Genomic DNA, 26,908 nt, shown 5'->3' with positions numbered 1-26,908 from the left:
CCAACTAAAAAAAAAAAAAAAAAAAAGGTAAAATATTTGGTTAATGTCCATTAGTAGTTTCCAATACCATGACCATAAATCATTTTTAAAAATTACAGCCTCTACTTCTATCTATTTAAAAGTAAAATCTCTAGATTTGTTAACATGTATCTTGAACTATCCCATGAGAAAAAAAAGTACATGGAGCTTAATATCCAACTTAAAAGGTAATTATAAATGCTTTCTACAGACTTCTTTCTATGAGTCTATTTTTATAGCATTAACTTTCCTGTCAGGCATGTGTCACTCTAAATATTTCAAAAAGAAGCTGCAGTTGCAGAGAAATTTTGAGAACAGTTCCTACTGGTATGGAAGTCCACCAAGAAGCTCTCTTCCTCAGATCTCAGTAGATGCCTCACAGTCAAGGAGAGCAGTCAGAAAATCAAGTACTGCAAATCTGGGAGACCTTTTGGATTCTATGTAGAACCAAAGCATTTTGAAAAAGTGAATAAAATTCTCACATACAGATTCTTCTTTGTTTCTTTCCTTACCTACATTATCTTGTGTTCCTATATTTTATTAGTGAGCTAAGTTGACTCACCGTACAATTTGAACATTAACATTAAGTTTTAAAATGTGTGATCTTTAAACAGAGAAAAAGCCATCTGAAACATCTGTAAGGGATGAGTATTTTCTAGTTTTTAAAGACATACTGGAAAACATGTTTCCTATGCATTATCCTAAGTTGCTTTTTCTTTTGTGACTTAACTTGATCCCTTCATTTCAAAGTCACAATAAGTATGCCACAAGTGGAATATAAACCAAAATTTGCTAGACAGTATAAAGAACAGTAATACCAATTATTTATATTATAAAACAATTATAAAAATCTAAGACAAACTCTTTGGAGGGAGTTCAGTGGAACCATATTCTACTGCAGAGCCCTGAATATGGGAACAAAACAAAACAAAACACGTAGACCACTGTGATCTTCCCACTTACTTTTTATGTAAAGAGATATACTGTAAAAGTACATCATACATAGTTTAAAACCCTATATTTGGCTTCCTAATGAAACTTTTTAGTTCAAATATAAAAACTGCATTTATCTGAATTTAAGTGGGGGCAGTAACATGAATTTACAACTCATCTAAGTTATGAAGTCAAAATTCATTTATGTAAGGAACATGCACATTTTCAAGAAGATGAATGAAACGGGCCCACATTCAAAGCACATCTCCAAGTTGTTAACCTGGAAAGTACAGGAGATTTTGTCTGGAAAAACCGACATTTTACGTGTTTTGCTGTATAGTTTTTTTCAGAGTTAGTCTTCTGGCTCGTTGGGAGGTATTAAATCCAGAGCAAATGTAACATTATCAGCTATGCTAGCAATGACTCTGTGGAGACAGAGTTTGCTGTAGAATACACTGTGAGAGGAAGGGTGGTGGGGGCAGAAGGAAGTGGTTTTATATCCTTCTTATAGAATTCTTCCAAGTCGTAACAATGATGATGATGGGGAGATGGGGAGACAAATGCCAGGCCACGCCCATGAGGCCAACATTTTATACCAAAACATGCTTCTCTTGGAGTGGCACAGGCATTCAGAAATTATGAGTGTTTCTGCACTGTCGAACATGGCAGCCACAGGCCAATGTGGCACACTGAAATTCAGTTCCTCAGTCTACAAGCCACATTTGAGACCTCAAAAGGCACACGGGGCTGGTGGCTCATACTGGACAGTACAGAGAGGCCATTTCTACCTGCAGAAAAGGCTCTAGGACAGCTCAGCTCTAAAAGACAATGTGGGGCCAAGATAGCAGGCCTGAGTTTTCCTATGACAGATGATGTGGCCCATGTATTAAGAAAACACACACACACACGGAGAAAACAAAATTTCAGTAGTTATCAAACGGTATCATGATTTTCACCAGCAGGCTTGTAGGCAAGCGTGCAGTGCATGTTCATGAACAGATATATACACATACGTGTACACACACGTGTGAGCACACACAGACCTGCTTCTAACCACAGCATCAAAGAAGAAAATGAGTTTATAATCTGGAAACTATCCACATGAAAATGAAGCAAAATTAGAATGAGACATCCATTTTTATTCAATCAAATTGGAAACAAAATATTTAAAAATACTTTCATATGCTGTTGACATACATGGGTATACTCTTTGGAATGACAGTTTGTGATTTTTGTCAAAAATTTAAATGTGCATACTATCCTTTAAATTTAAGAATTACATGCCAATAAACTTGTCCTACCAAAGGTGATCAGACAGAATTATATGAATTTTTTCTTTAAAAAATGTAATGGGCTGGGTGTAGTGGTACACACCTGTAATCCTAGCACTTTGAGAGGCTGGGGCAGGAGGACTGCTTAAGGCCAGGAATTCGAGACCAGCCTGAGCAACATAGCAAGACCCCATCTCTACAAAAAATAAAAACAAACAAACAAAAACCCACACAATAACATACTGTGTTTTAAAGGTATTTCCTTTATGTAAAGAAAATCTTAAAAGCAATTTTCTCATTTTTTTCCTGGGTGATTCATAACTATCTTAGAAAAGTAAAATTCAAATAAATTAAAACAAAATAAAAAATAAGCCAATCTCATGCAGAAATAAGTAAGAAGGAGAAGACTCCACCTCAGAAAGTGGAAATGGGCATGATTTTTGCCAAAGCATGTAAATATCACCTTTGTGGCTCAGCCTGTAATCCCACGCCTTTGGGAGGCTGAGTTGAGTAGATTGCCTGAGCCTGTGGGTTCGAGACCCGCCTGGGCAACTTGGCGAGACCTCATCTCTGCAATAAATCAAAAATTAGCCAGGCGTGGTAGTGCATGCCTGTAGTTCCAGCTACTTGGAAGGCTGAGGCGGAAGGATCGCCGGAACCCAGCAGGTCGAGGCTGCGGTGGCCGGGAACGGCCACTGCACTCCAGTCTGGGCGACAGAGTGAGACTCCAATTCAAAAAAAAAAAGGAAAAGTTTCGGTGCAGTGAAGTGGAAGCTACGGGTGTGTGTCGACAGGGAACTGGCCAAGGGACTTAGAGCACGCCCTTTAAGTAACAAGCACAAAAAGACGCCTGGGACACTGCTGAGTGGAAAGTAACTACACGGAATATTACACAGTTACAGATGCAAATAGGCAGATACACAGACACTATGAGACTATTTCCTGCTATGTCAGAGAGTTCTGTTTTTCTTCTCCTCTTCTAAATTATTTGAATGTTTTCACAATAAACTTCTTAAAATAATTTTAAAATCTCTTTTAAAAAAATTAATGAGCGTTCTCTGTAATGAGAATGTGAAACTAGACATTACTCAAAAATTTTCAAACCCAAATCTAATCTGATATTAATAGGCTACTTTTCAATAACAATCTACTATGTCTGTAAAGTAAAAGCTTTTTTTTTTTTTTTTAGTAAGGCAAACATTCTTGAAGTATCCTTGAGGTTGTAAGATTTTTAAATTAAGAAAATTGATAAAATTATTTTTAATTGAGAAGATTGCCTATTATTGCCCTCTTAAAATATTTCAGAAATAGTTAGATCTATAAGATACAGCTGCTAGAGCTGAGTTAAATTTAACAACGCTGACAGTTGGGGGCAGAAAACCTATTCTCAGTGACTTTTTCAACATTGTAAGGGACAGAAGGAATAGTCTTCTGATCACTGCAAAATATTAGAAAAGGGCCTATTTTAATCTTCAATTTTAGGCAGTAATAGTTGGCTTCAATTTACTATTTTTGGCCATGGCATCTTATCTTCAAAATTCCTTATCATTTTATCTAATTAATCCATACTCTTTCTAAGCATTAGTTAAAAACAAAAAAATAGAGTAGAAAGGAAAGTTATTCAGATATGGAATCCCACGTTCTTTTTTTTTTGAGTTGCAGTCTCACTGTCGCCCACACAGCCACTGCAACCTCGACCTGTTGGGCTCAGTTGATCCTTCCGCCTCAGCCTTCCAAGTAGCCAGAAATACAGGCCCATGCCACCAAGCCCAGCTAATTTTTTGATTTATTGTAGAGGTGAGGTCTCACCAAGTTGCCTAGGCGGGTCTTGAACGGTGGGCTCAGACAATCCTCTCACCTCAACCTGCCAAAGTGCTGGGATCACAGGCATGAGCCACCACACCCAGCTGGAACCACAGTTCTTAAGTCTCAGTCTATAGACCTGATGTTCTCTTAGTCAAGAATATTAAATATAGTCAATCACTTTCTTCTTAAATTATTAAAAATGGCTTTAATAAAAGTTTTTATACTAAGCAAACCAACCAAAAACTTTACCTAAAGAAATTTAAAATTCCATTCGGATTTCAATATTATTATTACCCTTTCTCCACAATAGGAATTGTTAGCACTTATCTTTTTCTTAACATAACTATAAATCAACAGAATGGATCTAACAGAAAGTACTATTTCTTTGGAAATTTTAAAGCGTAAGATAAAACTCTCTTAGAAATCACCAGTTTTCCACAGAGGCAGTATGGCCCAGCAATCTTCCTACTGGGAATATACTCAGAGGAACTCAAATCACTCTATGAAAAAGATACCTGCAATAAACCAGCACATGTATATTTATTACAGTATTATTCACAATAGCAAAAAAATGAACCAACCACACTGCCCATCGAAAGTGGACTGGATAAAGAAAATGTGGTACGTATACACGATGGAAGAGTACACAGCCATAAAGAAAAACAAAATTACAGACTTTGCAGCAACTTGGATGGATTCAGAGTCTATAATACTCAGTGATTTATCACAGAAACGAAGATCTGAGTACAACATGTTCTCGCTCATAACTGGGCTCTGAACATTTATCATAATACTCTACAAAAGGAATTGGCGGTAGCAAGACACTCCCGGGGGCGGGGGGCATAACACTGACAAGAGTACTCAAACTTTCCCAGCACGATGACCACTTATGTCCCTAACCCTGAACTGCACCCCAAATCTTGAAAACTAAAAAAAAGACCAAATTATCCTCAACCTAAGAAACAACAAAAGGTTTTTTGAGCCCTACAAGAGTAGCTCACAGAATATAAAATAAATACATAATTCAAGAACTTGTGTTGACTCACAGCATCATTTCAGTAAGCCCAGTTATATCACAGTATAGAATATTGGTTGACAAAGGCAAGAAGAAAGCCAAAGAGAAGAAAAGAATAGGACAGGGCAAGCATGTTTCTGCCTTTGTCAATAACACTGTAACACTTTTTAAAAAGGCTAAACAGTAAAGAGTAGAGCAAATACATTATAGAAAACAGAATCTGACAACTTAATACTGAATTATGTGGAAGAAGTATCACAAGTTTTCTTCAAAGATTAACTGTACAATAGCCATTGTTAACATAAGAAATGTAAAACATCTACAATGAAGTTTAACCTGTTCTCAAAAGTCCCAGTATTTTTGTTTAAATTATTTAAAAATAAGGATTAAATATTAAATATGAAAAGCTATGGCTATAAAAACACAGGTGTACGCAGAAACTATTTCCTAATTCCTACATTCATATTACATTCCTTTTTTGACTAGTGACACCGCTTCTTCTTTCTTGAGTTCACTATTCTTTTACTTCCCCTAGAGTAAATTTTTACCAGAAAACATGAGATATATATTTGCTTTTAAAATGTACAATCCAAACCCATCAAAAAATGTAAATATTAATGCAGCTCCTTTGCTTAAAATTGTGACTACTTTGACCACCACTTATACTAATTTCTTGTAGACATCACTCATTCTTACAGACCTCAAAGAGGAGGTCTACAGCTTAAAACTGACATATTCAGACTTAGGGACTTACCATTACTTATTTGCCCTGGGTATTTAACTGGTTAGTCATCATTAAACTTTTTTTGATGCTATCCCCACTGTCTATTGCCTGCCTGCTGAACACATAGAATAGCGTAGATGAGATTAAGTACACACAGGTAATACAAAGCCATAGTCACTAGGGGAAGACTAGAATGTACACTGGGAATAGGAAATTTTTGGTTAATGTCAAAGAGGGGAAAATATGAAAACAAAACTGTTTTTGGAACAGTAAAGGAGCATTTAAATTACTCAAAACATATTCACAGACTGAACTTAGAAGTAATCTAGACAGTTTGCGTGTTCCAAATAAGTACTTTAATACTAGTAAGTACAAAGCAATGGAAGTTGTAGTCAAGCAATTCCTTACTCATTGTCATTAATGTCACATATAATGCAGTATTTAGTCATCACACATCACTCTTGTGCACAGACATACCACATTCTGCAACCAACAGTCACAGCATGTATTTTCTTCAGTGGGGTAAATGAATGAAAATAATTCTTCATTCTTCGATGAATGACAGTAATTGTGGAAAGTACCTATTTTACCTACCAGACAATTTCGTTTTGCTTTAAATAATGAGAGTTCTTTGTGCACAACTGTCTCATCCCTCCACCCTCCAAATAAAATGTAAGCAAAAACCAAACTGACTCATGGTATGACAAAAAGAAAGGCAACATTACATGGATATAAAATGGGAGATAGACGAAGATAAGAGGCTTCCCACAACGTGCCTTTTGCTAACTGTTTTCTGAATGGCATAAAATTGTGCAGTTTATCATAAAACACTAATAAAACAGATGTTGGCATGATACAGTATTTCTGATTTCCAAAGGCTATCCATTAAAGTAGCCACATAAGCCAGGGGCACGTGTGAAATGAGGGGCGAGAATATATTTTTACGTGATCAAAACTTTCTAAAATCCACACTCTGAAATACGGTCTGTGTTCTGTGATGTCAATTTATGAGTATCATCATTGCAGCAGATAACCCCCACCCTCCAGTCTTCATCCATTCACCTGGCAAGACCACCTGGGATATCTTTGTGATGCTATTATGAATTAATTCCAACCCTCTAACCAGCACAGGAAAGCTCAATAGGTACTCACCCTGCAAACTGGGCACTGCCAGGGACTACTGCTGTCTCTAAGCCTGAACTCATCAGACAAACACTTGGAATGATACACACGAAAACACAGGTCACATATCAACACCTCTCCAGGCAAATGGCATTCAAAACAATACCAGTCATGATTTTCTGTTTCCCAGTCCTACAAAAAATACAAAATAGTTTCGTATGACATTTTGTCAGTATCTGCAATGACTAAGAACAAAATTGAAACTAAAGTCCATCAGAAGTTAGGCATTATAAACAATTTTAGACATTTACTGTGTTAAAACAAGAGGGAAAACACCTAGAAATTTACTGCTTTAAATGTTTAAAATCTTTCCTAGACAGTATCAATATTCAGAAATATCTTAAGATGATCTGATAGCAAAACCAGTCCAAAATGAAATAAGTCCAAAGCCAATCTCAGTTCTAATATTATCTTTCATTTTTAAATGTAACCTAAGGAATAACTTCTTCAGTAAGCTGAGTACCTCAAACCAATCTATAACTTAGTATTTCAAATAAACAAACCTTTGTTTTATTCTGCTTTAAATATATATGTGTGTGTATATACATATATATAAAACTCCTTGGCACACTGTGGGAACAGAGAGAATAGTAATAAATGGTGATGCTCACTATTCTTATCTTTTCATCCATGGAATTGGATGCTTTATTGAAAATAATAACCATTAATCAGAATGTCCATGTTCTGATAGGTTGTCAGATTTTCAGAGTCTGTTGAATTTGGAAAAATAAATTGAAAACGTGAAACTAAAGATTTAATCACATTGTCCAAAGGAGATTACCATAGAAAGCAAAAACGGAAGTAGGCTTATTTCCTGATTGTGGCTGTTCCTAGAAATAAAAGAACATGACTGCGGGTACACAGATATTCTTCAACATGTTCTTATTTTTGACACCTTTTTTTTGTACAGCCAACACCATTTAAATATACATAGACTGTTAAAAGTTCTCTTAGTTTAGAACTCACTCTTCATAAATATCACTCATAGCTTTTATTTCAAAATACATTAAGAGTGATGGCCTAATTCTAAATCTTCATTTGTAGGTGTAACCCAGTGAACAAGGGTAAAGCCCACAGGTAGCATAGTCAAGGCCACTTCCAGTGGGGATCCTGATATCCAAACTTGGGCTCTGCCATCATCTTTCTTTCTACTACTCATTGTCTACACTGTTTCCAAGGTTGAGCAGCTTTCTTGTTTTTTCTGATGGCAAGAATCTCCTAGTAAATGAGCTTCTATATAGCACTCACTTGGTCAGCAGCAACTTCTTTAGAAACTAAATTCAAATGTATCATTGCTTGACTGTATGTAAGTGCCACTATTTACTCCTTCAAAAGGGAAGAGATTCATGAATGCTCCAAAATTCATGCCTGCCAACCCACATTCAGAGTTATAGCTATAATGTAAATCCTGCAAACATATAACCTTTCTGACTTGCTTTTTGTTAAGAAATTGGTAGTCTTTACTGACCAAAGTAATCAAGAAAATGACACAACCACTTTTAGTTATTTGCTGCAGATATATAAACTCTGTAAACTCACTTTGGTGGAGTAATTTCAGTTGGACTGCAATAAGAAAAACTGATTTTATATAGAACTCTGGCTGAGCCTGGCAGAAAAAAATCTACTCCACAAGTTCGACACAGTGGCATCACATAGGCATAGTATGTGTGTGTGTGGTGCTTGGTTGTATGAAAACAGCAGTCATAGATGTATCCATTCATTTGAGGTAGCTCGTATGTAAGCTGCATTTTACCTATTTCAACTTGTCAATTCTTATATAAAAATCATTGATAAGTTAGGCTTGGTGGAGATGAGATCTCTTGCTCTACTTTATTTTTTTCTCGCTCCACTTATAATTAACAGAATGCTTTCCAAATTTAAAACGAAGTATTTCAGAATATTTCCCTCATAGCTGCTTAAAAACCTCTTAAAGGATTTTAGTGGCTCCCATTTGACTCAACATTAACGGCAGAAACTGCCATCTGTCATCACTTGGACTTTTTACATTAGTCCATCCTCATGCGATGCTTTGGCAGTTACGTGGCTCATAAAGAAAAGGAAGCAAGAGCACGTTTCTGGGTGTGACTCCCGTCCCTCCTCCTCACTCCCCACCTCATCTCATCCCTCCCTTCTCCAACCGCCAGTGAGATGAGGATGAAGATGGATCTTTCTTTGATAGGGCTAGTTCATCTAGTTTTTTATAACAATTATAGAAAGGAACGTATGATTCAAATGAAGTAAAAGATAAACACCTGGATATGTTTATATGATGGCATATAGCTCCATTCTCTGATATAAAAAAAAGTATGGGAAGGGGAGATAGTGCTGTTCAATCTTTAAATAATGGCAATAGCTGTTCAGAGTATATAAAACATGCAAAAGTTCAAAAGTTACTAGACTCTGAATTTGGGAAATATTTTTCTGAGGTATAAATGACGCATGTTTATTATAGGCTGAGTTGCCTACAATTTGTCTTTTAGTAAACAGAAATCATTTACATAGTGCTTTGACTAATAATCATGGATGCCAAAAAGCTAAGTTTGCATTTTCACTGGATTCCACCAGATGTCATCAGAGACACCCTGAGTAACAACAGCACATGTGAAATGCCACTTCAAAACAAGAACGCTTTTAAGAAGCAAACCTACTAGCACAAAATTCAAAACTAGAAGCGATGTAAAGATAGCATAGTTTTAACAAACAATTCTAGCAAGAGTTAACTAAACTAGCCTAAAGTAAGACAGAAATGTAATACAAAAAAAAAAGCAGAATTAAAATAAAATAACATAGTGCAAAATTAGTTCACCTTGTTTGGGGCTGCTGTCCTGGAGAAAGGCTGCATACTGTAGGCCTTTCAAAATAAAAACAAAATAATCTTGGTCTCTCTACTGTAACTTTGCTCAATATCAGGCAATACACAGGGCTAAAGGGATTTTATACATGGTTAAACTGTTTATTATTTCCTATACAACTTATACTATTTTGCAGATGATATTAACTGATAATCTATCAATGTGCTAATCATTAATGAAGAGACAGTAGCATGCAAACTTAAGAATTACTACTAGTTGTAGAGGAAACTTCACACTAACACGAAAGCTACAAATGGACATCAAGAAAATCTCCAGAAATTAATGTGCCATGAAACTTACGATGGTGTTAGAAAAACACTTTATTAATAAATAAATTCAGTGCCACTATAAACTTGCACAACACATGGACATGTACATGTCTTACTGATCTGAAACTGATTCATGCTGGATTTTTTTAAAAATTGGAAGTGATGAACGCATGTGGGGAACTCAATACCTCAACGTAGCATGACATTTATATAGGATGGACTCTGAACCTAGGAGAGAAATCCCACATCTAGCCCAGTCTACCGATCTAAGTCTCTGTGATTCATATAACATATGGTTAAGGCTCTGGAGCCAGGAGGGGTTCAAATCCTGGACCTGGTGTTCACGGCTGTATAATCTTGGGCAGAATGCTTAGCTTCTCAGTGTGTCACTTTCTATCTGTAAAATGAACAAAATGATAGTCCTTAAGGGTTGTTCTAATAATCACATGAGTTAATATGCAGATGGTACTTAGAGGAGTGTCTGGCACAAGTGAGCATTCTGGAAGTGTTAGCTAGTGATATTAAAATTATCCATTTAGTGCACAAAACAGGAGACACCGACCAAGTCACACAGTGATGAAACATAATTAAGATTATGTCTATAAATATGTATATGTGTGCATCTTTTCCCGGCATTTTGAAATTTACTATCACACCTGACTTTTATAACATTTCTGCAAGCTGGATAACACAAGAAATATTAACTCTGATTTAGAGACAAACTGAAGCACATAAAGAGAGTTTTCAGATATGTCACAAAAGAGGTGCATGGAAGGACTGTTTGAATCAGGTGCTCCAAATTATAATCCACCCTCATCAATAATAATTCAGAACCAACTTTAACTTTTAAAGTGATTTCCTATTTCTACTTAATGAGCAGATAAATATTATACTATCATGTATGTGTGTTTGATAGGGTATTTTAATGTCCATAAAATATAAAATTAACTCTACAATTTTAGGTTGAGTTTAATTCTGCTAACTAAATTCAGTTAATCATTAGGAGGTAAGAATTTGATGGTTACATACCTCTTGTAATTTTAAATGTTATTTATTTTTAAAATAAAAATATTACAACTTTGTTCAATGAAAGAGAATTTAGACAGAAGAAAAAAAGCAGAAACACAGACATGCACACACATACAACCAACATAAACTGAAGAATTTAACAAGATAGAATGACCCAAAATATTCTATTGAATAAAATGGAAATAATTCTTTACCAAAGCAAAAAAACACTTCTAAGTTTAAGTACATTATAGTTTAAGTAAACAAAGAACCACAATACTTTACATAGTAAATGATATTTTTATTTTTGTAATGGAGACAGGGAATGGATATTTGGAAGGAATATGTGGTTCTGCACATAATTAACATAAATAGAATAAAATATATTTCACACTGAAAAAATCAACAGTATTCAAGGGGCATCAAGTTTTGAATTAAGAGTATGTAAAACATATGACTGATTAATGTATCACAACTATAATTATAACAAGAAAAAGGCAAAGGCTTAAACTTTTAAAATAATTTACTACAGTGTGCATATATGAAAAAGCACTGAGGGAGTCGAGCTCTGTTTGAACACAGCAGGATCCTCTTCGCATTTTTTTCAAGAGCAAAGCAAGGGAGCCACTTCTTGCAACGGCTGCTTAAAGTGCCACTTCTGAGGAGTAAGACCCAGAAGTCCAATATTACCTCCTGTCTAAAAGATGGGAGCTAGGCTAAATTTCAAGATAAATATAACCCAAAACTTCTTCTATTCTTTTTAAGTCAGGGTCTTACTCTGTCACCCACTCTGGAGGGCAGCAGCATAACCATGGCTCACTGCAGCCTCAACTTCCTGGGCGCAGGCCATCCTCCTGATTCAAGACTCCCGGTAGCTGGGACTATGGGCACATGTCACATTTCGCTAATTTCTTTGGGTTTTTTTTTTTTTTTTTAATGTAGAGACAAGGTCTCCCTGTTTGCCTAGACTAGTCCTGAACTCCTGGCCTCAAGCCATCCTCCTGCCTTGGCCTTCCAAAGGGCTGAGATGACAGGTGAGAACCTGGCCCCCAAACTTCTTTTCGACTGAGCATCTTGAGTTAGGAAAAAACGACAGCAGCAAAAGTGTTTATGTAGCCTCTGGAAATCAAGACTTAAGTCTGTTTATTGCAATATAGTATGCTAAAACTTTCAAGAAACCACGAAACATGTATTTTTCACTAATTATGCTTTTGAAGAGGTGTCAAAAGCCTTAAGTGAAAAGAAGCAAAAAATATATCATTTAGCCTTTCGTTTAAGAAGATGTCTCTGAGACCTCATAGGATGCACCTACTAGAGCACGTGAAAAGACCATGCTCCCCTGGGAGCAGGACACAGGGTCAGGACTTGAGCTCGTGTCTGCAGATTCTCTTGAATCATACGCAGCCACACAAACTGGAAGGAGTCTAACTGAAATGTAAGTGGTGGTTACTAAACTTTTTGCACTGACATTAACTATGACGGACAAAAAGAGGCCCTGAGTCCAAATGTGGCAGATAAGTACAGGGGAAAATGGTTTTATGGTAAATATAAATTTCTACTTTTTAAGGTCATCCTCAACACTTGTGACCAAATTATTTAACGTGAGATCAAAAGTATCTGTCAAGTAATAGAGCAGTTTTATGCTGGCGACCATGAATAAAGTTTTGGAAGTCACCAAACAAATAACATTAACTGCCTCAGTTTCTAAATACATATTTGATATGCTTTATCTGCAAGGTTATTGTCTTACTGTGCTTTACAACTAATATGCTGGGCAAGCCCTTCCCATCTTTAGTCAGTGCCTTACTACTTAAAGATTTAATCCAGAAGAGATTAACTTATCTTTATTTCAAAGAGAGCTACTAAATACCGAATGTAACTCAGTCCAGCAAATGGTAAAATTCTGCCCAAGAAACATACTTCTCAAGTTGCAAGAATAAAGGGGGTGAAATACTATGAAAAATGTGAATTGAATGTAGCTATAAATGATGAAGCAATCTATGAGCTCATAAGAACACATAGCATTTCTTTTTAAAAACCAAAAGAAAAATGTCTGAATATAAAAAAAGATTAAATGATCAAACATCACAGAGTTTCACTCTATGACCTGGTCTAATGGACTTTTACCAATATAATTTCCAAAGCTATGAAAACCATCCATAAATGAGTTATTGGACCCTATGGGTGAATGGTAACGGCATAACCAATTTGGAAATATGAGACAATCATAGTAAATTTATAAGACTATGTCCCAGGTTCAGCAAGTTTGTCATTTTAAAAATTGGTTGGGACATGTATTTTTTACGTTGTTTCAAGACAGGGTCTCAATATATCACCCAGGTTGGACTCGAACTCCTGGACCCAAGTGATCCTCCTGCCTCTGCTTCCTGAGTAGCTGGGACTACAGGTGTGTGCCAACATATCAGCTCAGTACATATACTTCTGTTTGCTCAATTAATATTTAAGTAAGCCATTTAAAATTGGGAGTAAGCTTATTTTAAATAATTAGTTTTCATTCTACCATCCCATATGGACATATTTAAAACACTACCATGAAGATGCTTATCTAAAGCCTAACTTTACTATAGTTTCTCCAAATGTTTCTACCACTTATGTAGGGGGTTACAAATGGTGGTTGAGATCAGCATTCCAAAAGGGCTAAGCAAATCCAGTCTAGTAGAAGGAATCTTAGCACCATGGGGCCACTGACTTGGACTTAAAATATACAGGCTTCCTCACAGACAGACTACATATTATTGTATCTTAGCATATTATATTAAGGCATATTATATAATATATTTATTACCTGATTGCTGAATTAATAAAAAATAGTGTTTTTCAAGACATATACATTTTCTTATTGTTTCAAATTTTTAAAAATAAGCATTAGAGAACAGAGGCAGCAGAAGTACAATAAAAATGAAACACAAACTCTGACTTGTAAACTCCATCAGTAATAGCTGAACAGCACAGGGGAAAAACTACATTCTTGTCTACCTTCTATTTCTCAACATGATTGTGGAAATGGAGAGTCTAGCCTCTTTGTTGATATAAAGCATCTCAGGAGACATAACTTCTGGAACTTATCAAGAGAAATAAGCATTAATCCCCACCTGAGTCTACAGTTACTATTTTTTAGAAGTCGTAGAAGTCGTAGAAGAAAAAGAAGAGGTTTACTATTCATTTTTAAAATGACAGAGCTTCCTAAGTAAATGATATCTGTAATTTTGAATTAAATGTTCAAAAACATCCTATACTTTCCCTTCCCAAGGCCATATATATCAACCTGATTTTTTCCGTTCTTGATATTGAGTCAGAGTCAAGATGAATATTAACATACATCTTTCAATGTAAAAACTCAAGTTTTTAGAGGCATCAAAGTGACACTATACACAAGGTGGTAAAACTATAAAGCATGGGGCCCCAGACCCAAATTCTGGCATGCAGAACAATCACTAGCACACAGAATACCTCTGTGAAAATTAGAAAAGGTGACTCTTCCATAAGACAATCTTGTTGTATGCTCACTTACAGGATAGGACATTTTATTGTCACACACTAGAGAACTGCAGAATGAATATACAAATATATAATGTCTATGATGTGAAAGGTGCTTCCTAAGTTGTGAAGTGTTCACACCTGGCACCCCCACATGCAGCAGCCTGCACTCACTAGCCATCCGCTAATGTACGCAAGCTGGCCAGTGTGAGGCGTGTGAGGTGTCCCAAGGGACACAGCTAATTATATGTAGTTTGACAATGTTCTTAGAGCTTGACAACTGTGGCGCACAGACAGCCCCTAGGTAGCCAGGTGGTACCCCTAGTCAAGGTAATGAAATACACATATAATTTGCCTCATTTATTTTAGAGATATACCTTAAATAAAGATCAAGTGTTCTAATGGAAAACCTCTTTATAAGCCTTGTGTTTGAGGATACAGGTTGGAAAGAAAAAAGACCCTGATAAGAATTTTTGCTTATATAATTAGTAAAAAATTTGTATGTTTTTGCTATATTATATACAGGCATTTTTTGTTTTAAGCATATTTATTCACTGGCCAAAACCCTGCTTCTTGTACATGGTTATATGCTTTAAATAGATAATATAATTTAATCCTTAAGGCAATCAAATGAAATAGATAGTAATACACCACATTTCAGCTAAGGACTGAGAATCAAAGAGGTTTAAAAAATTCCTCAAGGTCACAAAACTAAATAAATGCTTGAGATAGAACTGAAACCCCTGTTTATTGTAGCATATAAGATCTTACCTCTTTCTAATATACTACATTACTTCTGAATTTTTAATAATTATATTTTTATAAATTAAGCACAATTTTATGCATTAAATTGTGCTTATGTTATCTATCCATATTTAGTATTAACATGTTTGTGAATAAGAGCCAATCAAAATTAGACGTGTATACTGTTATGTTTGATTGACATATTAAGATTTCATCTAGAAAATAAGAAAAGAATGGTTCTACAAATACATGCAATAAGAACTTATAAAAATATAAAATAGAATATAGGACCTAATATAGTGGTAAACATAATAAGCTCATTAACCGCTTATTGAATTAAACTAAACAAAAAAGTCAACTTGAGGAGAAAGAAAGCACATGGAAAAGCACAAATCTAAAAAGTAAAGAGAAATAAAGTCACTTATATGAAACAATGGACACACGATCCACAAATCAAAATCCTGTGGTACTTACTACTAGTTAATTGCTATATAAATCTCAGAAATTATCAGTATAGACTTCTACACTAAATCTACAAAATTTCCATGTTTCACGATTAGAAATTTTACATCATCTGGATTACTCTGAGTATGCAATAAGCTATCAATAATTAATGCCCCTCCTTTAAATGTCTGATGCAAGATTTCCAACACTTGACATTATTCTTATTATGTCTTGGCACCCTAAGTTTCTTCACTGGCAACAAAGCTTTAATTTTTTTGTAAGAAAATACAAAAGAAAAAAACTGTTCCTATATAAATGTTTTCATTTAACTTTTCAAGTATACTTTCCGTGTACAAACAAAATGATACCAGTAAAGACTTTTTTCTTCCATGTTTTCTGTTTGTGGAAAATTTTCTTTCCTGATACTTTGAAGACACAGAATGAGCTGACAAAAATGATGTTAAACAACTTTTCTTTTTTCTTTTTTTTTGTGAGTTGGAGTCTCACTTTGTCACCCAGACTGGAGTGCAGTGGCCACTCCCGGCCACTGCAGCCTCGACCTGCTGGGCTCCGGCGATTATTCCGCCTCAGCCTTCCAAGTAGCCGGAATTACAGGCGCGCGCTACCACGCCCGGCTGATTTTTTGATTGATTGTAGAGATGAGGTCTCGCCAAGTTGCCCAGGCGGGTCTTGAACCTGCGGGCTCAGGCAATCCATTCACCTCGGCCTCCCAAAGCGCAGGATTAAGGACTGAGCCACCGAGCCTCGTTTGTAAACAACTTTTCTAAGTGTACAATTTATCACAGCTGCTTCTGTGAACCAGCTCCCCATAGAATCTAGTAAACTTAGTTTACTAGTCTCAGACTTGACAGGTTAGTTAGTAGTCTGTTGGCTCATATGCTGTGGAGGCAGAAAAGGAATAAATTAAAAGTTTTTTGAAACTTTTTCTGCAAAGAATCGATTTGTAAAAGGCAAAAGGTTTATAAGATCTGAAGAGAAACCAGAGTCTCAAAGAATCAATTTGCAAGCTTTTAGGCCTTTTAAAAATAATTTTAGATCTTAGAGAATTCATGAAAAAAACTCTCAAAATATTCAATTACTAAATCTATTCCTTTTAAAAACTAAAAAATTAATTTTTTAGTTTTCCTTTTAAAAACTAAAAAATTAAATGATGCTCCTTCGTAAAAATTAAGACATTTATAATCAAGGTGTTAGAAATATCAAAAGAAAATAAGGTAGTAAGATAGAAATAATGCACACAAAACCAATCTTTACACAAGAAAGAAGTGCACTTCTATATGTGCCTCTGAGTATGAAGTTATAAAGTAAGAAGTTATATACTGAAATAGAAGATTAAAATATCATCACTTAAAAAAGGAGTTAAAATAAGAACTAGGTAAAAATACACAGGGAATTAACTCTCTGTCATTCCTGTTTGATGTCTGCTCTAGTACACAAATCTGCAATAGTCATTAGTCAAAGAAGACACCAGCCAGGGGAATCTAACACTGGGAATCTTGGAACTCTGCAACAAAATTCTTCCTACAGCCTAGCTCCGGGCTCTGACGCCATTCCACCTAAACAGAGATCGTTTCCCTAAGAAGACTGGTCATCGCTTTCAATGTGTCTAGATGGCATAAACATTATCCTGCTTTGAAATCTTGTTTTATTAATCCTGATTGAAGAAGACAACACACAGGAATGCCACTAGTGTGTGTACATTGAAAGCGTTTTTGCTTGTTCTATTATTTAGAGTCAAAGTAATGTAGACAGAAAATGCAGGATCTTTGTGAAAGAGTTACCTCTTCAAGAATCAGTAAGGAAAGTATTCATGCTACAATGTAGAGCCTTCATGTTTACAAAAATGCTAAAATAAAACATTCTTAAAATTCTGAAAGTGAATTTCTATAGGCTGTATCTCAATCTCAAACTTTTAAAGACTAAAAGTTCACATCTCTAAGTTTATCAAATAAAATATACTTACAATTTCATCTCCTGGCAACCAATAGCCTTCTTGTTCAATACCAGCTTTTGAACCTTTGCAGCCCACTGTTAGAGTTTCAACAATAAGACCATCTTTCACAGCTAAGCTCAGCTGACGGGTGGTCTCTTTTGGATGCATACCGTGGACTCGAGACATATACCTGAACACAGAGGCAAAACAAATTTAAAACTCTTTTAGAATTGGAAACTAGAATGGAATGAAAATAAGAATATGGAGGTTACTTGTTTCTCTTTTATTATAACTAGTATTTACGAGAGCCCTGTGGAAGGAAGACAGGGAGAAAGGGAGGGAGGAAGGGAGGGAGGGAGGAAAAAGGGAGAGTGAGAAGGAAAAAAAAAGTCCAGAATACTCAATTCTTCCAACTACCATGCTATTTTAAGCCAAAATTCTATTTAGTATGTCTAGAGTAGTATTTGTTCAAAATAATCCCAGACCAGCAAACATAAGTCACTTAACAGAGTTTAGTCAGATATCCCATTTATTTTTAGTCTCTGGAGCCACTACCACTAATTTCTACCCTATAGATTCCAAATTTAAAATGGTAGCATCCCCAACCATAGGACTTTAGAATCATAAACGTATTTTGTAATATTTTTCTGTAAACTTATCAGGAAATCACACCAGAAAAAATAAAGTTTTATATGAGTAGTTGTCAATATATGAGGAAACACGGATGCATGTTGTGATCAATCATGAAAAAAATGTGATTTTCAACTACATATACTTTAGACTGAGTTATTAAAACATACAAGTGCTCCCTGACTTATAGTTACATGATATTTTTAAAAAATAAAAAATGAAATATTTCATACTCTGGACCACAGAGAATAATATTGCAGATTGCCCTATATGCACTAATTACATATAAGTCATGTTAACATTTGGCATATTTGCTTTTTACCTTTTTTTATTCTGTAAAGAAGTAAATTTTATAAAGTTGAATTTGTACCATTTTGCATTCCCCCCAAACAAATTTCACACTGATATCTATCTCTATATATCTGTGTATCTCTATCTATCTATCTATCTATCTATCTATCTATCTATCTATCTATCTATATCTATGCATCTATTATGTATGCATCTATGTATCTGTCTATGTACTAACAAAGTCTCTGCCCCTTATCCCCTCAGTTAACCACTGGACTTCAAGGAATTCTTTGGATATCCACATAAGAACATAGTATGAGACAATTCAGGCAAGCCTCAGACTTCTCCAGAGAAACATTCCACACTAGAAGACAGGAGTAATGTATCCTAAGTCCTCAAAGAAATAAAGCAGGACACAGTAATTATATATCCAATTAGTCTGTCACTCAAGTATCAAAGAAACAATTGTGAAAATGCAAAAACTATTAAACCCCAGCAAAAGGACTAATGAGCATTTGTGTTATCAGTACACAGATGATAACTCTTTTTGAGGATAGATCACTTAAAAAAAAAAGTTTTAAAACAGAGTTTATCAGCAAGAAGAAGAGAAGGTAAAAGGAAGTTTCATGGCAGAAATACCTGTCATGGGTAAGTTTCTCAAAAAAGAAAAACCACGAGGATAGTTCACTTTTAAAAACTGCTTACTTTCTCTGTAAATCCAGTTAAGTGAAGAACTAAGACCGAAAGAGAGTTGGAGATTACGACTGGAGAACAGAACAGAACAGAATGTTAACCATGGCAATGGCAACGAGCTATAGTGGACAACACGAGGGTTCTAGGAGAGGAAGAAGGTGGGGAAAACAACAGTCAAAAGATTGTACGTGATAAATCTTGTAGTAGAGGTACAAATACATTTTGATATGAAGGTCAAGATCAGCAAAAATAATCACCTGGAGTTTAGAATGTGGGGAAGGGGGATGGTGACAGGAAAAATGTGCTGATGTCCTGACTGTCCACAGTACAGAGCCAGTAACAACTATCGTAGGGACTGAGTATACTATTTAAACTTTTAAAGGTCATCCTTAGAACAAAACACTTAATGAAATATAAAAATAAAACAATAAAAACAAAAAGCATGTCACAAATGAGAACCCAAACCAGACACAACTGTCTTCTTAATAAATACATATTGGCAAAAATCAACAATTTTAAAAAATAGAATGTCTCAGAAAGACTAAAAACAAATGGGCAAAGGTAGATCATAAAAATTCAATCCAAAAGAAGCAGGGATCAAGATCAAAATGTATAGAATTTGGAATCCAGGGCAAAAATCATTTTAAAAAAAGACAAGCAGGAGAGAGTTATAATGCAAAAATTATACTAAAGGAAATACTGACAGAAATACAGAATTATAAGACTTTAATTCACTTCTCTCAGTCACAAAAAATCTAGTGGACACAAATTCAGTATGGATATAGAGGACCTAATAATAAGACAGATCTAGTTGTTTTATTCCAAAACCAATTTTAAAAACACCTTTAATAGGCCCAAAGAACATTCATAAAAATTTACCACAAATCACCACAAAGATGACTTTAATAGATTTCAAAAGTGATATACACCATTGCTGGTCATAGTGACATTAAACTAGATATTCATAACTAAACCAGAAAACTCTCATAAACAACCATTTAGTCAAGAAGGTTACTTAAAAATTGCAAAAGATCTAAAAACAATAGTGAAAAAGCTAAAGCAGTACTATTAAAAAACAAAACATGGATTGCCTGAGCCCGCGGGCTCAAAACCCGCCTGGGCAACTTGAGAGACCTCATCTCTACAATAAATGAAAAAATTAGCCAGGCGTGGTAGCACACGCCTGTAGTTCCGGCCACTTGGAAGGCTGAGGCGGAAGGATTGCCGGAGCCCAGCAGGTCAAGGCTGTGGTGGCCGGGAGCGGCCACTGCACTCCAGTCTGGGAGACAGAGTGAGACTCCAACTAAACAAACAAACAAACAAACAAACAAAAAACATTTAGAACTAATTAATTCAGGAGCTCCTTCTTACGAAAAACTAAAGAGTGTCATTCCCTAATCTAATCAACAGTGAAGAAACAAAGCACAAACATAAAAAGTAAGAAATGTCTAAAGAGAGGTAGTTACATGTAAAAGGAAATTAAAATAGTCATAAGCAACTGCTTTGTTCGTTTTTGTGCAAAAATATAAACACTCTGGATTTTAAGAAAATATAAATGGCCAAGACTTGATTACAGGACATTTAAAAAGGTCAATTTTCAAATAAATAAATAGAGTAAGTTGACAAAGAGCTTCTCTAGAATAACACCAGATAGGGATATATTCATAAGTTAACTCTATCGAATGTATAGTTACCAGATAACTCCAATGCGATTTAAGCTCTTCCAGTACACAATCATAGGAAAGCAAGGAATCTAGCATATAATGATAAGAAAACCCCACAGCATAGCACAGAAAAAAAAAATAATGTCCCATAGAAATACTGATATAAAAATCCTAAATAAAATATTTGAATATAGTCTAATATTAAGCATAAAATGTAATATTCATGCATTCAAATGTCAAAAGAATACTATAATCAAGTGTTTAATTCTAAAAATTGAAGAAAGATTTAATATTAAAAATCTGAAAATATAATTCACTCCATTAATAGATTTAAACTAAGAAAATCATAAAGATTTTGATACATGTTGAAAAGGGATTTGGTAAAATTCAATACCCAGCTCTTAATAAAACAGGAATGAGTAAATACCTCGTCAACCTGATCAAGAATATTCAAAGATATCTGTGGCTGTCATTTTTCCTTACCACTCTGCAAACGTAATAACCAACATAGTAGGTATAAAAGTTGGTAAGATATTAAAAAAAATCATTATTTGCAAATCATATATCTAGAAATCCCAAGACAGCTGAAATATTATTTTTAAGTAATTAAATAATTCAATTAACAGAACTCACATACACAAACCAAAAAGACAGGAGATTTAAAAGAAAACCAGGCCTCAATTATTTATAGCAGCAATAAGAAAAATAAGATTCCTATTATGAAGTAAAAGTGACAAAATCTGTATAAAGAAAATTCTGAAATGCTACTGCTTCAAAAGATGAACAAATAAGAATCCTGATTATAATAAAGGTGGCATTTCAAATTACTGGTGGAACAATTGCTTAATCAATGTATGACACTGGGACAACTGGCTATCTAACTTAAAAAAAAAAAAAAGATGGAACCCTCACCATCGTCTTCACTTGTAAACTGTGGATAGATCAAATTTAAATGTTGAAACACATATCACAAAAGACTACATAATCCTACTATATAAATAACTGGTACTAATAACAAGAAAAAAACAGGAAGTAACAATTTATACCTGTCAAATTCATAAATGCACGGAGTATGGAGTCATAATCCATACTGCGCTAGTAGACTGAGTTTGTTGGAAAATACATCACCTAGTACTACTTCTGTGGAGGCCAATTTGGTAATATCTACCAAAATAGAATTGTACTCACCCTTTTGACCTAGTAATTCTACTTCTAGGAATTCATCCTATAACTTTACTTAGACATATGTGAAATCACACTTGTACTAGGAAGGCAACTCATTTTAGTATTATAGGCAGCAAGGAAAGATTAAAAATAATCTAAACATATGCCTCAGGGATTTGGTTAAACAATTGAGAATATAATTGTACCAAGGTTTATCAGATAGTTTTTACAAGAAATAAAGCAATGTTATAAGTATTACTGTGACATAAGCTCTATAATATAGTATGTCTTCTAAAAATCATGGTGCAAGATGCTACCATATTTCAAAAACACTACATAATTAACAGAACTCACATACACAAACCAAAAAGACAGGAGATTTAAAAGAAAACCAGGCCTCAATTATTTATAGCAGCAATAAGAAAAATAAGATTCCTATTATGAAGTAAAAGTGACAAAATCTGTATAAAGAAAATTCTGAAATGCTACTGCTTCAAAAGATGAACAAATAAGAATCCTGATTATAATAAAGGTGGCATTTCAAATTACTGGTGGAACAATTGCTTAATCAATGTATGACACTGGGACAACTGGCTATCTAACTTAAAAAAAAAAAAAAGATGGAACCCTCACCATCGTCTTCACTTGTAAACTGTGGATAGATCAAATTTAAATGTTGAAAACAAAACAGTATTATTAGAACGAGAACGTGCTTCTTACACTGGTGTCAGAAAAACAAGAGTCAGAAGTTATATAACAAAACTGACAAGTTTACTAAAATCAGCAATTTCAACATAGGGAACAACACAACCAAAGTTAAAATATAAATGACAAGCTAGGAGACATATTTGTAACACATATCACAAAAGACTACATAATCCTACTATATAAATAACTGGTACTAATAACAAGAAAAAAACAGGAAGTAACAATTTATACCTGTCAAATTCATAAATGCACGGAGTATGGAGTCATAATCCATACTGCGCTAGTAGACTGAGTTTGTTGGAAAATACATCACCTAGTACTACTTCTGTGGAGGCCAATTTGGTAATATCTACCAAAATAGAATTGTACTCACCCTTTTGACCTAGTAATTCTACTTCTAGGAATTCATCCTATAACTTTACTTAGACATATGTGAAATCACACTTGTACTAGGAAGGCAACTCATTTTAGTATTATAGGCAGCAAGGAAAGATTAAAAATAATCTAAACATATGCCTCAGGGATTTGGTTAAACAATTGAGAATATAATTGTACCAAGGTTTATCAGATAGTTTTTACAAGAAATAAAGCAATGTTATAAGTATTACTGTGACATAAGCTCTATAATATAGTATGTCTTCTAAAAATCATGGTGCAAGATGCTACCATATTTCAAAAACACTACATAATTTTCTTTGCATATGCACAAAAGAGTTCTGGAGGTATATTCGCTCCAGAAACTGTTGAGAGTGGCTCAGGGAACAAGGGATAGGAGAAGACTTGCTTTTTTCCCACGGCATCACTTTGGGATTATGTTTGCGCAGCTACTAGCTAGACTGCTTTGACTTTTAAAAAGTAGCTACCATCTACATTCCTCCAGCAACATGTGGAGTTTCTTTTTCCCACGTGATCTTGCCAACCTTAGGAAGGGCCCCTCCTTCCCGTTCAGACTCATCGAGGTTCTTCTCGGTCCTTTACTCATTCGCAGCAATTCTGAAACCAGCCCGCCACGGTCCGTGAATATACTTAAATCTCCCCCAATTAATCTGAGACTATCATTACAATATTAAGTTTTTCTACTGACGAACTTGGTAGACATGTTAATTTATATATATACTTTTCTATCTCTTTAATTTAGTTTTTGATTTTTTCCATAAAATTCTTGCATATCTTTTAGGTTCTTCCTAGATATGTTATGCTTATTGTTTCTTTTGAAAAAGGGATTTTACTTTATATGATATTTTCTGGTTGGTTGTTGCTGCTATACATTGGGAAACTTTGCCAGACTCTCTTATTAATTTTAGGCTTGTCTGCAAAGTCTACCGAACTCATCTCTTTTTACTGAGCTGATTAGAACTTTTAGTAAAATGCACACCACAGGTAATAACAACAGGTACCCTTGTCATGTTTGGATTTTACAGGGGATTCTTACAATAGTTCACCATTAAACATGGCACTTGAAGATAGTTATTGACAGATATATTTTATGAATATAAGTTGACAAATATAAATAAAAACATGATGCTTGATATATTTTATTGAGGACATTTCGTTCCAGTCCTAGTTTGCTGGGTGTTTGTTTGTTTTTTTTAAAAAACAAGAACTGTATTGCATGCCACATTTTTATCCACAGACTTTCACCACACAAAGGGTTTTCTTAGCTGCTATGTACGCAAACAGTTTTAGAGTATGAATTAAGATGTCATAAAAGAGGACTTCTACTTTGTCTTTGGTCATAGCATGTTGGGCTCAGCTTTCTTAAGTCAAAGAGAACTGGTCATTTGGCTCCCTATCTTTGGTCTTTGAAAGACTACAAAATAAGTACACAATAAAGAATCGGATGAAATCAGGGAGCCCCTTTCAAAGTGATAAGGATCGGGAGAGGGTATGGCTGACGAATTACTCCTAACTAGAATATACAGACAGCAATGATGCAAAACGAAGTGCTTTCTCCTAACAATGATCCATTGTGAGACGATAACAACGGAGTTAATGTCTCTATGTTTTCTGAATGAAAAATTTGGGTTTAGGCAAATTACAATAGAGAATAAGTGATCTGGTGTCATCTAAAGGCAAAGCACATGTGTTCATTATTTGTAACACTGGTGTATCAAGATACCCAAGCTCATCAAGAAACGCCTAAATTTGATTAATTTCTTACTTTTTTCCTACTCACTCTTCTATTTTTTAAAATATTGTGTTCTTAAAAGGTAAGTTTAAAGAGACTGACACTCATCTATTTTTTTCTTAAGCAAAGGAAAAGGGTAGAATTAAGTCAGAGCACTATAGCTATTAAATAGAGAAGTAATGTGATCTCATTGAGCATGATAGGACACATATATTTGACAAGGCTTAAGATTGTCTTGAATTAATTATAAACAAACTCTGAAGGTTGAGTGATTTACACAGTACCTCAAATGTAACAAAGGGTCCCAATTCATTATTCAATTTCTTAGATCATCAAGTACTCAGGCAGTTTTGCATCATGTGAAAATACTTATGCTCATAATTCAGGTGAAGAACACTCCAGGTTTCTCATTTTCTCATAAGCTGCTTAATCCATCACAAGGATTTTTTTCCTTCCAATAAACAGGCAAAATAACAATTTGGGTTTGAGATACATTTATGATGTCCTTCTTGTCTCCTATTTCAATTTCACTTAATAGTATAAAACATGAAATGATGTATAAATGTCTAATATGTCAATGAATGTTCATTTTCTCTGAATTTTTCCAATAACTTTCTTTTTCATATTCTTTCAGCTTATCCATTTCCAATCCTACAGTTTTCCAACATCTGCAGTCCCAGAGCGCTCCTTTGCATCCAAGCAACAGACTACAAAACCCTACATTGTTTCATCTCTCTGGAGATCATTCTGCAGGTTTCAAGGCAAAAAAACATATATTTAATGGTCACAGCCACTGCTTAACAGTTTTACAAAAGTAAAGAATCTCATAAATCATAATCTCCTAAAAGTAATGATCTACTTTTAAACCTTCTAATAATGATTCAGTCTCAGAAACTTCTGGTCGCATCCTGTGGAAGAGTGCACCACCACAGAATATATAATGATGTGTTTCTGTTGGTTAAAACACATAATGGAAGTGTGCTCCAGATAAACACCTTAATATTTAACGCTTAATGTTGTCCACACTTTCAGTATCTCACAGCTCCCAACTGGCCCCAGGGTGGTGGCTCAGTGGCCTGAAAAACATCAGAATCATAAAATTGAAGATGGAAATTTAAGTGAATAGTGATCTAATCCCTTGCTGTCAAAGACTTTATGAGTATAAAAGCTATGGAAATAACTGAGAGGAAGATCCAAAATATCTGACTAGGTAAGAAATGTGGAATGCATTCATGACATAAATATCACAAACCCATATTCTCCTAGTAAGTGAAGCAACTACCACTAACTTCCATTCTGCAAATTAAAAGAAACCAATAACATGGAAAAAAATTATAGCAAAAAGCTTATATACTTAAAATGCAAAGCTAAAACAATAGGAAAATGGTTTTTCACTCTTAAATCACTGGCTCCATTTTACAGCTTCAAGACAGTCACATTCAACACACTGCTGTTCAAAGTACTTTCTGGAAAGCAGTTCAGCATTACATATCAACAGCCTTAAAGATAATTCTATCATTTGACAGTAATTCCAATTCTAAGGTAATGATCTGAGATGGTACATAAGACTTATGTAGAAAAATGTTCCCCACATTATGAAATTTTATAGGAAAAAAAGGTTCAGGACCAGGTGTGGTGGCTCACGCCTGAAATCCCAGCACTTTGGGAGGTCAAGGTGGGAGGATTACTTGAGTTCTGGAGTTTGAGACTAGCCTGGGAAACACAGTAAGACCTGTCTCTACAAAAAGTAAAAAAAAATAGCTGGAAATGGAGGTGTACTCCTGCAGTCTCAGCTACTCGGGAGACTGAGGCGGGAAGATTCCTTGAGCCCGGAAGTTTGAGGCCACGGTGAGCTATGACCATGCCACTGCATTCCAGCAGCAGAGCAAGGAAAGAAATGGAGGGGAGAAGA

General features: G+C 35.0%; 1 protein-coding gene across 9 annotated transcripts in view; it reads right to left on the bottom strand.

Annotated features, from left to right (window-relative positions):
• The window catches only part of ZMYND11 (zinc finger MYND-type containing 11), a 65,774-nt gene that overhangs the window by 23,552 nt on the left and 15,314 nt on the right, over positions 1–26,908 (bottom strand). For 3 of the 9 annotated variants that reach the window (XM_008048935.1, XM_008048937.1, XM_008048938.1), the window contains 3 exons: positions 17,749–17,908; positions 9,756–9,800; positions 6,920–7,081 (listed from right to left, as the gene is read on the bottom strand). In XM_008048935.1, coding sequence (XP_008047126.1) covers positions 6,920–7,081; positions 9,756–9,800; positions 17,749–17,908 — 367 coding nt within the window. The remainder of the gene's footprint in view (positions 1–6,919; positions 7,082–9,755; positions 9,801–17,748; positions 17,909–26,908) is intronic. The other 6 variants (XM_021707982.1, XM_021707983.1, XM_008048936.2 and 3 more) reach the window with 2 other exon arrangements.

Source organism: Carlito syrichta, unplaced genomic scaffold (genome assembly GCF_000164805.1).
Source record: "Carlito syrichta isolate Samal-C Ts95f unplaced genomic scaffold, Tarsius_syrichta-2.0.1 Scaffold130363, whole genome shotgun sequence".
NCBI lineage: Eukaryota > Metazoa > Chordata > Mammalia > Primates > Tarsiidae > Carlito > Carlito syrichta.
Note: the sequence above shows the minus strand (reverse complement) of the source record. Positions and strands in the feature narration are given on the sequence as shown.